This window comes from Zophobas morio, unplaced genomic scaffold, assembly GCF_036711695.1.
Source record: "Zophobas morio isolate AGI-343-1 ecotype UQ-CSIRO unplaced genomic scaffold, CSIRO_AGI_Zmor_V1 ptg000023l, whole genome shotgun sequence".
Lineage (NCBI taxonomy): Eukaryota > Metazoa > Arthropoda > Insecta > Coleoptera > Tenebrionidae > Zophobas > Zophobas morio.
The window spans coordinates 1,931,306-1,944,634 of NW_026972128.1; the positions used below are offsets into that span (position 1 = coordinate 1,931,306).

Here is a 13,329-nt window from a genome sequence, read left to right on the forward strand (position 1 = left end):
CATAATCAGTTGGTAGATGCAGTAATAACCGAACGGGAGAAGATTCCTCAAGATGTTATCGAAAGTCTGATCTCCAGTATGCCAAGGCAAATAAATGCAGTAATGAGAAGTAGAAGAGGCCATATACCGTACTAGGATTGGTTCGACCACGTTAATTTAATTGATTACGTTTTTTGTGTGTAGTTCATGAATTTTTAGCATTTATTAATTACATAAATAATAAAAATTGGTCTAAAGAGTTTAGACAGTACTTCCCTCGCTGTCGGAAACTTGACGACTGCATGCCTATTGTGTTTTTTTTCTCATTACATTTTTGTAGTGGGAATTTAAAAAAAAATTGCGATGACGTCATCAACATTTTTGCAAGGACACGTATATCAGTTGGGATAGATGTAGTGTAATACTAAGAATAAAATTATTATATTCTCAAATTTTCGGGAAAATGAATTGGGTCGTTTGAATATTGATTTGTAATAATCAATAAAATAACGAAACAATTTACTCACGTATACCTACGTATCAGAGGCAACTGAAAATCGTGTATGTATAAACATTGTTAATTTAAGATGACAGGCGTAACAGCATACGTGAGAGCCAAACACAGAAACTGTAAACAAAACGACCGTCGGTTTTATTGCTTCGACTTCCGCTTATTATATAAAACATTGGGTTTTATTTTAATTCTTGACGGTGAAATTCACAATTGGTTGATTATAAACATGTCTATTTCACATTCGCGGAATCAAGTGAACGCATAAAACAAATGCAGGTCTGTAATGTTAAAGTCGATGTAAATAAGCGTGCTACCCTTATGTTTCAACCGAGTTTTTCCTTTAACAAATTTTGTGTCTACCAAATTGGGTTGGTTGGGGTGTAATACTAATAATAAGTGTTGCCTTTAATTTAATCAATAAAATAAATTGACTTCATTAATTTTTTTGAACCACCTCTTAAGAAAATCTAAAAAATATGAATGGAATGATAAATCACAAGTACAAACTCATCATATTTTTTGCATTTTAGATAGGATTTATTCAGCAAAATTTAAGGGTGACGTCATCAATTTTTTTAGGAGGGATGAACAAATACATTTTGAACAAAAGTTTACCATGCTTATAATAACTTTAAAATATTCCCAAGATTTCAAAGCATTCGGTTTTGTAATTCCTGATTAAATCGATAAAATAAATTCACGCCTTCATTAATTTTTTTGAGTCACCCTGCATATGCAAATCCAAAAATATGAATGGAATGATAAATCACAAGTACAGACTCATCATATTTTGTACATTTTAGATACGATTTATTCGGAAAACTTTTGAGCTGACGTCATCAGTTTTTTGTAGAAGATAACCAAATATATTTTGACTAAAAATTTATTATGCTCTATATAACCTTAAAACATCTGCAAGATTTCAAAGCATTCGGTTTTGTAGTTCCTGATTAAATCAATAAAATAAATTTACGCATTCATTAATTTTTTTGAGTCACTCTGTATATGCAAATCCAAAAAATATGAATGGAGTGATAAATGACAAGTACAGGCTCATCATATTTTGTACATTTTAGATATGATTTATTCGGCAAACTTTCGAGCTGACGTCATCAAGTTTTTGGAGGGGATAAGCAAATATATTTTGACTAAACATTTATTATGCTCTTTATGACCTTAAAACATCTGCAAGATTTCAGAGCATTCGGTTTTGTAGTTCCTGATTAAATCAATAAAATATATTTACGCATTCATTAATTTTTTTGAGTCACCCTGTATATGCAAATCCAAAAAATATTAATGGAGTGATAGTTCACAAGTACAGACTCATCATATTTTGTACATTTTAGATATGATTTATTCCACAAACTTTTGAGCTGACGTCATCAAGTTTTTGGAGGGGATAAGCAAATATTTTTTGACTAAAGATTTATGATGCTCTTTATAGCCTTAAAACATCTGCAACATTTCAAAGCATTCTGGTTAGCAGATTAAAAATTAAATTTCAAAATGTTGTTTTATAATTTTGATTTTTTTTCCAAAAATCTGGACGTTTCGGGTGAAAAGTCGATTCAGAGTTGTAAACTACATGTGTAGGACTATGTTATTTTATACAATTGAAAACCCATTTACTATGTACAATTTTGAAGTGACGTCATCGCTTTAGTGGTGGGGATGATTCGACAAATTTTGGTTAGCGTTTTACCATCTACATGATATTCTTAATATAAGTACAAAATTTCACAACAATCGGTCGAGTACTTTCGGAGATTATCTGTCTAATAAAAATCCGTGACAACAGACGGACAGACGGACAGACGGACAGACGGACAGACGGACAGACGGACAGACAGACGGAAATGGGAGACCTATTTCTTCGTCTTCTAGGGGTCATGAAAGATCGAGAAAACGTAAAAGTAGAGAGTCGGCCGACGGACTCGATTACAATACTTCCTTGGCTTACGCTCGGGAAGTAAAAAATGACTTAAAATAAGATCTTTTTTGCCGATTTTTGTTCAAAACAATTTCACTGCTTTATTTAAAGGTCTATGTAGCTATCAATCATATCAGTCGTTTGTAGGAAAACTTGTGGGAGTATTTATTTAGTCAAGTGGTGCGTTAATTTTCCATGAGTTTATTTTTAAAATCTGTGTTGCAATATTTCAGAAAAGGTAAAAATATATAGTATGTTTCACTTGTAAAAACAAAGCTCTCTGTTACGCCTTAAAAACAGAATACTCTGTATAGTTGAAAATAATTTGGGTCTATGGTTCTCAAAGAACCACATAACTTTTTTTTTCTAATAATTAATGAGACATCGAGGAGCGCGCATCTAGTGACTCACCCTGTATAATACAAGAACAAAAATATGTATGCGGTGTGAATTTGGAAGCTATTTTCAAGTTTTAGAAACTAGGAACTCTACAACAATAACTTAAACGAGAAGTAACAACAGTGATAAAGCTTATGAGCCTGATGAAATAATATTTTAATATTCTATTCAGGTTAAAACTACCAGTTCTTCGTTACACAAGATATACAATATCTAAATAGTAAAATTATCACATGGAAAAAGAGTTTCTTTTTCCTTTTACATAATAATTTGTACAACTTACTCTTCGAGTGATACTTTCTTGATAATAACTCTATTTGAAAAAATTGGTCTAAAGAGTTTAGACAGTACTTCCCTCGCTGTCGGAAACTTGACGACTGCATGCCTATTGTGTTTTTTTTCTCATTACATTTTTGTAGTGGGAATTTAAAAAAAAATTGCGATGACGTCATCAACATTTTTGCAAGGACACGTATATCAGTTGGGATAGATGTAGTGTAATACTAAGAATAAAATTATTATATTCTCAAATTTTCGGGAAAATGAATTGGGTCGTTTGAATATTGATTTGTAATAATCAATAAAATAACGAAACAATTTACTCACGTATACTTACGTATCAGAGGCAACTGAAAATCGTGTATGTATAAACATTCTTAATTTAAGATGACAGGCGTAACAGCATACGTGAGAGCCAAACAGAGAAACTGTAAACAAACCGACCGTCGGTTTTATTGCTTCGACTTCCGCTTATTATATAAAACATTGGGTTTTATTTTAATTCTTGACGGTGAAATTCACAATTGGTTGATTATAAACATGTCTATTTCACATTCGCGGAATCAAGTGAACGCATAAAACAAATGCAGGTCTGTAATGTTAAAGTCGATGTAAATAAGCGTGCTACCCTTATGTTTCAACCGAGTTTTTCCTTTAACAAATTTTGTGTCTACCAAATTGGGTTGGTTGGGGTGTAATACTAATAATAAGTGTTGCCTTTAATTTAATAAATAAAATAAATTGACTTCATTAATTTTTTTGAACCACCTCTTAAGAAAATCTAAAAAATATGAATGGAATGATAAATCACAAGTACAAACTCATCATATATTTTGCATTTTAGATAGGATTTATTCAGCAAAATTTAAGGGTGACGTCATCAATTTTTTTAGGAGGGATGAACAAATACATTTTGAACAAAAGTTTACCATGCTTATAATAACTTTAAAATATTCCCAAGATTTCAAAGCATTCGGTTTTGTAATTCCTGATTAAATCGATAAAATATATTTACGCATTCATTAATTTTTTTGAGTCACCCTGTATATGCAAATCCAAAAAATATGAATGGAGTGATAGATCACAAGTACAGGCTCATCATATTTTGTACATTTTAGATATGATTTATTCCACAAACTTTTGAGCTGACGTCATCAAGTTTTTGGAGGGGATAAGCAAATATTTTTTGACTAAAGATTTATGATGCTCTTTATAGCCTTAAAACATCTGCAACATTTCAAAGCATTCTGGTTAGCAGATTAAAAATTAAATTTCAAAATGTTGTTTTATAATTTTGATTTTTTTTCCAAAAATCTGGACGTTTCGGGTGAAAAGTCGATTCAGAGTTGTAAACTACATGTGTAGGACTATGTTATTTTATACAATTGAAAACACATTTACTATGTACAATTTTGAAGTGACGTCATCGCATTAGTGGTGGGGATGATTTGACAAATTTTGGTTAGCGTTTTACCATCTACATGATATTCTTAATATAAGTACAAAATTTCACAACAATCGGTCGAGTACTTTCGGAGATTATCTGTCTAATAAAAATCCGGGACAACAGACGGACAGACGGACGGACAGACGGACGGACAGACGGACGGACAGACGGACGGACAGACGGACGGACAGACAGACGGAAATGGGAGACCTATTTCTTCGTCTTCTAGGGGTCATGAAAGATCGAGAAAACGTAAAAGTAGAGAGTCGGCCGACGGACTCGATTACAATACTTCCTTTGCTTACGCTCGGGAAGTAAAAATCACTAGCTTCCAAATTGACTAAGTAACTGCACAAAACCAGTTTATCACAGCTAAACTTTCCAGAAAATAATACAATGTACAAAAACTCGTTTTTTCACAGTTTTGGTGTTGACATGTAAGAGAATATTCCAGAAAGAGTAACAGAATATGCACTGAAACAATCAGATAGAACGGATCATTTTAAAAATCTACTCGAACTATAAATAAATGATGATCACGATAACCTAATTACATTTCAGACGGTGGCTGGAAAAATTCATTGGTTGAGAGTGATGCTTATTTTCATCGAGTTCTGTAAATTTTTATAAGAATTAGAGCACGAAAGAAGCTCTTAGTTTTTTTGATTTTGCAACATAATTTTTGTGAATTTTAAATTCATGATTGTAAAATATTTATGTATATTAAAATCAGCAGCAGATGCAGTGATCACGTGACAAACGTATGAATCGCCAATCCTAAAGCCCAACTGAATCTACTGCGGCCTCAAATCACGAGTTGTCTAACTAATGGCAACTGTAGGTTTGTGATTCAAGCATCCTGTTTAATTGTTTTTTGTGCTTCAGAAAATGTGAAAAATTTGGGTAACAGAAACCAAAAACTCCAAATTTGAAATTTCTGTCTTTTTACTACAAATGAGTAGAGTACGTCCCGAAGTTTGGAGATATATTAAATCTTACAAATAAGTCTTTGTCGAAAAACTATAGTTTGACAAATACATAGTTGCTTTTATTGATGATATTTTCATATGGCTATTTTTTTTTGTTTAATCTTTCTGGAGTAGATAACTTCTTTTTGTCAAGAATTAATAATATTAATTCATAAAAATAAATAAAAAATAAATAAATTGTTTGTAAGAATTATTAATTCTCTAATAGTACTCCAGTTCATTTCTTTGAGCGCTAAAGAAAATAACAAAAGTTGACATCGTATAGTTCACATTAAAATAAATAAACGATATTAGGACAACAACAACTTCCTCATCCCATCAAACTTCACTCTGTGCGATCCCGTGATTTCTTTAAACGTAGGTATATAGCGAAATTAGATATCATAATTAAAAGCGCTACCCGATTCCCATTTCTTATTCATATAACTCATATATCATTAATATAAATCAATAAACTAATTGTGACAAAATCCGATTTCGTACAGTTTTTAAGCTTATTTTTATAGTTCCAGATGTTGTAAAGAAATACTAATATTGTGAATGTACATAAGCTTAAAACACACATTTATTTATTTGTTTATTACCGAAGCTCTATTAATAACTTTTATTACTAACTATAGGTAGCACAATTACACGTTTTAAAATCATGTACCCGAGTTGCTCTCAAATGTTTTTCTTTTGCTGACCTTTATGACCTGCGTTATAACACAATTATGCCAATCAACTAATTTAAGATCGCTTAAGATAAAACAGATAATCTCTGATCCTTATCGGTGACTTTTCTTTAAAAAATCTTTAATTGCAGAAAAACAATATTTCATTTTACGACCAAATAACGTGGTACTTCTATAACCGCTTTTAATCTTTTTATCTAAGTATTTAACACAAAATGGTACTATATAAAGAATATGCAGAGTTCGTACAGTTCGTGAAAAATATTTCATCCACAATTAGCGAAAATGTATGGTTTCCTAGCAACTTTGATTTGCTTTTCCGTACTCGTAACAGAAACTTTCGGTCATGGAATGATGTTAGAACCACCAAATCGGAGTTCTCTTTGGAGAAGTGATTCATCGGCACCACCAAATTATAGCGATAACCAGGTGTATTGTGGTGGGCTCAGTGTAAGTTTTTAATAGTTTGTAAATTTTTTGTAATACTTATAATTTTGGCTTAAGTTTCAATGGAATCAAATGAATGGCAACTGCGGTGTGTGTGGAGACCCATACAATAGTCCTCATCCTCAAGATAACGAAAATACAGGAAAGTACGGTCAAGGAAAAGTCGTACGTCAGTATTCTTCAGGAAGTGTTATTGATGTACAGGTTTATCTCAGCGGTAACCATCTAGGAAACTTTGTTTTCAGGTAATCATAACGAAGCAGATTTGCTGTGTTGATAACTTAAGAACTTGGAACTTGTTTTTAGTTTATGTGACCTGAAAAATCCCAACGCTCCAGAACCCGGCGAGGACTGCTTCCAACAGTTGTCATTGTCCAATGGTGAACCTCAGTATAACGTCTCCATGGGAGAAGTGACCATAAACATCAAGCTTAAGTTACCAGCAGGACTTACTTGTGAAAGATGTGTTTTGAGATGGCACTACACTGCAGGTGTGTGATAAATTTGATACTTTGGAATTCTTCACTAACAGAAAAAGAGCCTTCCTTCATGATACCATGACTGAAACAAAATTGTATCTCTCTTGCAGGAAATAACTGGGGAACATGTGAAGATGGAAGTTATAAGTTGGGATGCGGTCCGCAAGAAAATTTCCGCAATTGTGCCGATGTTGCTATCGTTTAGGAAATACAATATTTTAACAGCCGTTCATTAATTGGATAATTTTAACGTTCCACTTTTCACTTTTATCAACAGTTAAATTTAGAACCAGAAAAGTATAAATTTCGTTATCAAATTTTTTGTTTCAGTTGAATTAATAAAAGTGTAGAGAGTAGTTTTGTTTTTGTTATATTTTAGTTGTAATGAGGCATATTTAAATTTTGGCATAACATTTGGTGTCAAATCATTTTTTCTTGAAAATTGTCCCTTATCTATTTTTTTTTAATGTTTAGAAGTCTTTTGTAGAAAATTTTATCAATTATTTACAACATCTCCGCGCTTTCACTTAAAAGAAGACATTTGGAGTGTTTTTATTAGAGATCTTGTAAATAAATAACAACATTTTGATCATGCATGTACATACAATTATTAGAAAAAATATTTTTTTTAATTTGTTGTCGAAACTTTGTTAATACCTTTCATTGGCAGTTACATGTAGTATGATCACACGTTTCAAAACCGTGTGCCAGAGTTGCTCTCAAAATTTTGTCTCTTGTTGACCTTTGCAACTTACGTGTTTTATTGTGTGTTAACACCATTGTGCTGACCAACTATTTTAAGATCGTTTAAGATAAAACAGATAAATGCGTGAAATATCTCTAACACTTTCTTATCGGTGACTTTTCTTCAAAAAATCTTAAATTACAGAAAAACAATATTTTACTTTACGATCAAAAACATGGTACTTCTGTGTATAAGCTCTTAATCTTATCTAAGCATTTAACACAAAGTGGTACTATATAAATAATTTGGATGGGTTTGTGAAAAATATTTCATCTACCATTAGTAAAAATGTACGGTTTGCTAGCTTTGGTTTCCTTGTCCCTACTTGTAACAGAAACGCTGGGTCATGGGATGATGTTAGAACCACCAAATCGAAGTTCTCTTTGGAGAAGTGATTCCTCAGCTCCACCAAATTACACTGATAATGAAGTATATTGTGGTGGAGTCGATGTAAGTTTTCATTGTTTGATAATATTTTTTTACTTTGGTACTTACTCAGTTCCAATGGAATGAAATGGATGGTAAGTGTGGTCTGTGCGGAGACCCGTACAGTGATCCTCATCCACAAGACAACGAAAACACAGGAATGTACGGCCAAGGAAAAGTCGTACGTCAGTACTCTCCAGGAAGTGTCATAGATGTACAAGTTTATCTCAGTAGTAACCATCTAGGAAACTTCGTTTTTAGGTATAACAATGAAGCTTTTTGTCAAAGTTCGATAACTTAAGAACTTGAAATTTATTTCTAGTTTATGCGTTCTGGAAAATCCCAACGCTCCAGAACCTAGCGAGAACTGCTTCCAACAGTTGTCGCTATCGAATGGCGAACCTCAGTATAATGTAACTATGGGAGAAGTGACCATAAACACCAAGCTTAAGTTACCAGATGGGCTCACTTGCGAAAGATGCGTTTTGAGGTGGCATTACAACACAGGTGTGTAGTTTTTAACCTACATAAAATGGATTAACAAAAAACTTTCATTTATATCATTTTGAAATAAAATTTATCACTGCTTCAGCAAACAACTGGGGAACATGTGACGATGGAAGTTATGGTTTGGGATGTGGACCACAAGAAAATTTCCGCAATTGTGCCGATGTTGCTATTGTTTAAAAAATAAAATATTTTGTGCTTATTAGTTATTTGATTTGAACTTTACCCTTTTCAGTTTTATCAAAATTTTTAATTCATTAAGAAAGGGATCATATTTCGTTATCAGATTTTCTGTTCTAGCAGATTTAATACAAACAATGAATGATTTTGTGTTTGTTGAGTTGTTTTGTTTCTTTGTTCTTCTAAACTATTTCCATTATAATATTAAATTATGTTCTGGTCACAAATTATTGCTTATTCCATGCAACATTGAATTTGAATAATTCCTGAAGTGTTAGTTACTGCTATTGTTGTTATATTTTTGACACGTATGTTACTGTAGGGTTATTTGGTCTTGGTTCAAGCCAAAAATTCAATCAAAAACATACCTAAAACACGTAGAAATTTTTATATAAACAAAATGGTTTAAGCGGTAAAAGAGTTGTTTACAATGCCATTCAGTCTGAATCTTGATTCAGTAATTAACTTAACTCGTTTCAGGCTATGTGATACTAACCTGACCTGACTTGACATGATCTGATATGTACACTCAAGTACCTTGCATTTAATTACTGATGTTAATGGTTCATTTTAATTATTGTATGTAGATATGTATATATGTACATGAAAATGAGGAGAAGGATTTGGAAACTGGGATGTCCGAAACAATTCTACAGGCCGCCGCAGTGAAAAAGAACCCTTTGGAATTCAATCAGCTTCATTATTTTGTTTTTATTTTTACTATTTTTAATGTTTCCAAGGATATCCTAACATATATAAAGCTGTTTCACGTTTGATTTCTCTTTACCAAATCGCATAAAAATGGCTTTCTGAGCCCTTCGGCTGACGATAAACCCAATATACAGCAAATAGTTCATTTTATTCGTGATATTAAAAGAATTAATATCGTAAAAGTATATTCTTCGAGTTTGAAAGATTTTTTGAATAAAATATACTCCTATTTTTCCTTTTTTATAGGCTGGTGTGTGTATTTTAAATATTTTAGTAGTATTCTACCATTTTCTTATGCTATTAGTTTGTTTATAAATTTACTGACTTTACAACAAAATAAAGTCCTAAATTAGTTTATAAATTTTTGTAAAAAATATGTCAGTATGTATATTTTCTCTTAGAAAGTCAACATGAACAAAATTAAAAGAATGTCAAATTTTAAATACAATACTAAACTTACAACTATTACTTTTGTTTTTTCTAGAAAAATCGAAGATCTTAATCAGAACATTCCTGAAATTGTCCCGTGTTGAAGATGCTTATCAGGACTATTAAAGTGCACTACAAACAATGTACCGTTATATTCAAAATACTCATGTACCCCTTCACTTTATCAACCTTATCATCTCCATCTTGTAAAATATATAATTGTTGAACAAACAACATCTCCTTACATTTAATGACAAAATGGCGCAAAGTACATTTCTGCGTCAAACCGTCGTTCTTCTTCTTTGTCTATTCGTGACCAAAATCGCCGGCCATGGGATGATGCTGGAACCACCAAACCGCAGCTCTTTGTGGCGGTTTGATCCATCAGCTACACCCAATTATAACGATAACCAAAACTTTTGTGGTGGCGCAGACGTAAGTAGTTTTGAATCTTAGACTTTCTAGAAATTTTACCCTTTGTGATTTTCAGGTTCAGTGGCACCAATTTGGAGGTCAGTGTGGTCTTTGTGGTGACAAATTCGATGCCCCTCATCCACAAGAGAATGAAAACACTGGAAAATATGGTCAAGGTAAAGTTGTTAGGGAATATTCTTCGGGAAGCGTCGTTGACGTGGGAGTTAACCTTACCACGAATCATTTAGGTTATTTCCTATTCAGGTATTTTCAAATCCGATTGGAGGTAATGAAAAAAATCTTGGCTTTTTGTTTTTAGTGTGTGTGTTTTGGATAATCCAAATGCACCTGAATCTGGTGAAAGTTGTTTCCAACCCATCAATCTCGCAAATGGACAAGATAGATACAATGTTGTCAATGGTGAAAAAGGAATAAATACTCAAGTTAAACTTCCAGATGGACTTACTTGTGACAGATGTGTTCTTCGCTGGCACTACACTACAGGTGATATCTAAAGACCCTATATAAATAAATTAACGTTTTGTTGTTTTTTAGGAAATAATTGGGGAGAATGTGACGATGGCTCTTACGCTGAAGGTTGTGGACCACAAGAAACATTTAGATCTTGCGCAGATGTTGCAATTCATTAAAATTTGGTATAATATACGTTTTAAGCAAATTAATTTTGACTTTTATTTAAGCGTAATGCTTGAGTTTCTGTGTATTTGTCCTTTAGTTTGTGACAATGTCTATTTCATTGATTTTGCTCAAACTGAATAAAAATATGAATCTTTTTATTACGAATTTAATAAAAATATATCTCTGTCTTCCTTACTTTTCCGGTCTTTTACAGCAAGTATTTTTTGTTGCCTTAATGATCTGTATACTTGTCATTAAGTTGCAAATTTTAACAATGGTACCAAGCATACGTTCAAGAAATTATATTCTCGTAGTATCCTCGTCTGGTACAGTCGCGGTTGTTGAAAAGTACTACACTTTGACATGTCTAAAATTTTGTCTTTATGAACTGATCCGAAATTAAAGTTCCTAAAATGTCACTGAAAACAGTGTCGTAGAGCAACTTTTTGATCGTAGCAGCAGTCGATTACGCTTAGGAAACGTCTTGGTATTGATAACACGGCATTCTGCACATATTCTAACGGGATTAAATGTCAGGAATCTGAAATAATTTGTATTAGGTCTTCTAACAAAACCCAAAATGCAATGCGATATTTTTCAATTGTACATAGGTTAAGTTTCTCTCTTTCCAATTTTGGTCCTAGATAATTTGCCAAAATTTTTAAATGTAATAATAGATCTACTAGTCACTTTAAAGATTAGACAGGTCAAATATTCTATGGGTCAAATAAAATAAGCCTGACAGTAGTAACTTTTGCATTCTTGCTGTTGCACTAATAGTGAATATAAGGAAATAGCCCAGATTTTTTTTTTTTTTATTAAAGGCCACTATAGAAATAAAGTACTAGTCTGTAGGCCAGGAATTTGAAATGAAATCCACTGGACAATGGACACCCATATTCGAAGTCACTCTTTGAGTAAACGACTAAATCTTCACGATCAGGTCTAGTGGCTGAGAATGCCTCGCAGCAGTTGGTTCATTTTTTAGGCGTGGTGATTTCGTTCATCTTCAACAAAAAAACAGCTGGTGTGGAGGAAGGTATCATTTTTGCCATGCATTGCAGCTGCGGATTCCATTTAGATAGGAAATTAACCTGGTCACGTCTAAGCTCAAACGATTTACCATTGTCACCTTTTATAAATAATAGTCATGGAAAGGTTGAGTTATTTTCCATTTTCTACTTTTAAAGGTCTTCATCATCGTCATATTTATCTTGTTCTCTTGGTTTTTGAACAATTTTAACATTCATGATTTCAGCTGTCGAAAATTCATGAACACATGCTGCGCACTAGAGTGATGCCAACTCAAGGCGACTTCTTTTAAGTTCCTCATTGTGATGCGCGTCAAATCTCTATCTTCTGGTATTGTATTTAAGTTGTAGAACTTCAATGCTTCGAAACCACATTTTAACCGCGTCCGTGCTTTCTCCGGAAAAAAGAGGCATAGATAATTCAAGATCTCGTGGCCGCTGAGATGCGAGGTCGAGCCTAGGAGAAATGCTCGACAGGACTTGGGTAAGGCGATCGGTGGCAACACCGTCCTAAAAACGTAGACTGTCTTATAAGATACGTGAGGTGTTGGAGTTTCAGTGGCACAAATGTTTCGGACAGACAGTAGTCTAAGCCGAATACCCCTCTCTCAAGTTTTTTCTTGTGCTCAGCATAAATTTGGCGGTCACGAGATCTTGAACTATCTATACCATGGTCCAAATTTGACTACTCAGTCAACTTCATTCTACTTTCGCTTTTTTTGCGGCCCGGAGTAAGAACAAGCAGCCCGCCAACCCATGCGCCTAGGGTTGTTTTTCCTAGTCACCTGTGTTACTAATAGGTATTTCAAATTTAAAATATCCTACTGCAAATCTTAGTTTTATAATAATTTGGTGTCTTTAGACTCAGATTTCAGTTCACATTCAGCTGAAAACAATGATTTGGTAGACTCTTTTAAACCATTATTTTGTGGTTTTATGGGTTGGTATTCTTGACTGCATAATGTGGCTTATTATTTATTTCAGATCAATAGAATCTCGGATCTTTAGTTTTTGTTCTTTAGTCTATGTAATTGGGGACACCATTTTTCCAATTTAAAATCGGCTTAGAAGTGTCAAACTGAACGATTAATTTTCCATAAAGTGTCA

At 33.0% G+C, this 13,329-nt stretch overlaps 3 protein-coding genes across 3 annotated transcripts; all 3 read left to right on the forward strand.

Annotated features, from left to right (window-relative positions):
* Positions 1 to 6,486: 6,486 nt before the first annotated feature.
* On the forward strand, positions 6,487 to 7,496 carry LOC135134624 (uncharacterized). The gene is made up of 4 exons (XM_064063347.1): positions 6,487 to 6,664; positions 6,719 to 6,906; positions 6,968 to 7,152; positions 7,251 to 7,496. The coding sequence occupies exons 1-4, from the start codon at positions 6,500 to 6,502 to the stop codon at positions 7,343 to 7,345; spliced, it is 633 nt and encodes a 210-aa protein (XP_063919417.1). The 5' UTR covers positions 6,487 to 6,499; the 3' UTR covers positions 7,346 to 7,496.
* Positions 7,497 to 8,173: 677 nt separating this feature from the next.
* Positions 8,174 to 8,998, forward strand: LOC135134652 (uncharacterized). Its single transcript, XM_064063383.1, has 4 exons — positions 8,174 to 8,335; positions 8,385 to 8,572; positions 8,634 to 8,818; positions 8,904 to 8,998. Exons 1-4 carry the CDS (start codon positions 8,174 to 8,176, stop codon positions 8,996 to 8,998), a joined length of 630 nt encoding a protein of 209 aa, XP_063919453.1.
* A 1,363-nt stretch (positions 8,999 to 10,361) lies between these two features.
* On the forward strand, positions 10,362 to 11,235 carry LOC135134528 (uncharacterized). The gene is made up of 4 exons (XM_064063227.1): positions 10,362 to 10,573; positions 10,629 to 10,816; positions 10,872 to 11,056; positions 11,108 to 11,235. Exons 1-4 carry the CDS (start codon positions 10,397 to 10,399, stop codon positions 11,200 to 11,202), a joined length of 645 nt encoding a protein of 214 aa, XP_063919297.1. The 5' UTR covers positions 10,362 to 10,396; the 3' UTR covers positions 11,203 to 11,235.
* Positions 11,236 to 13,329: the final 2,094 nt, after the last annotated feature.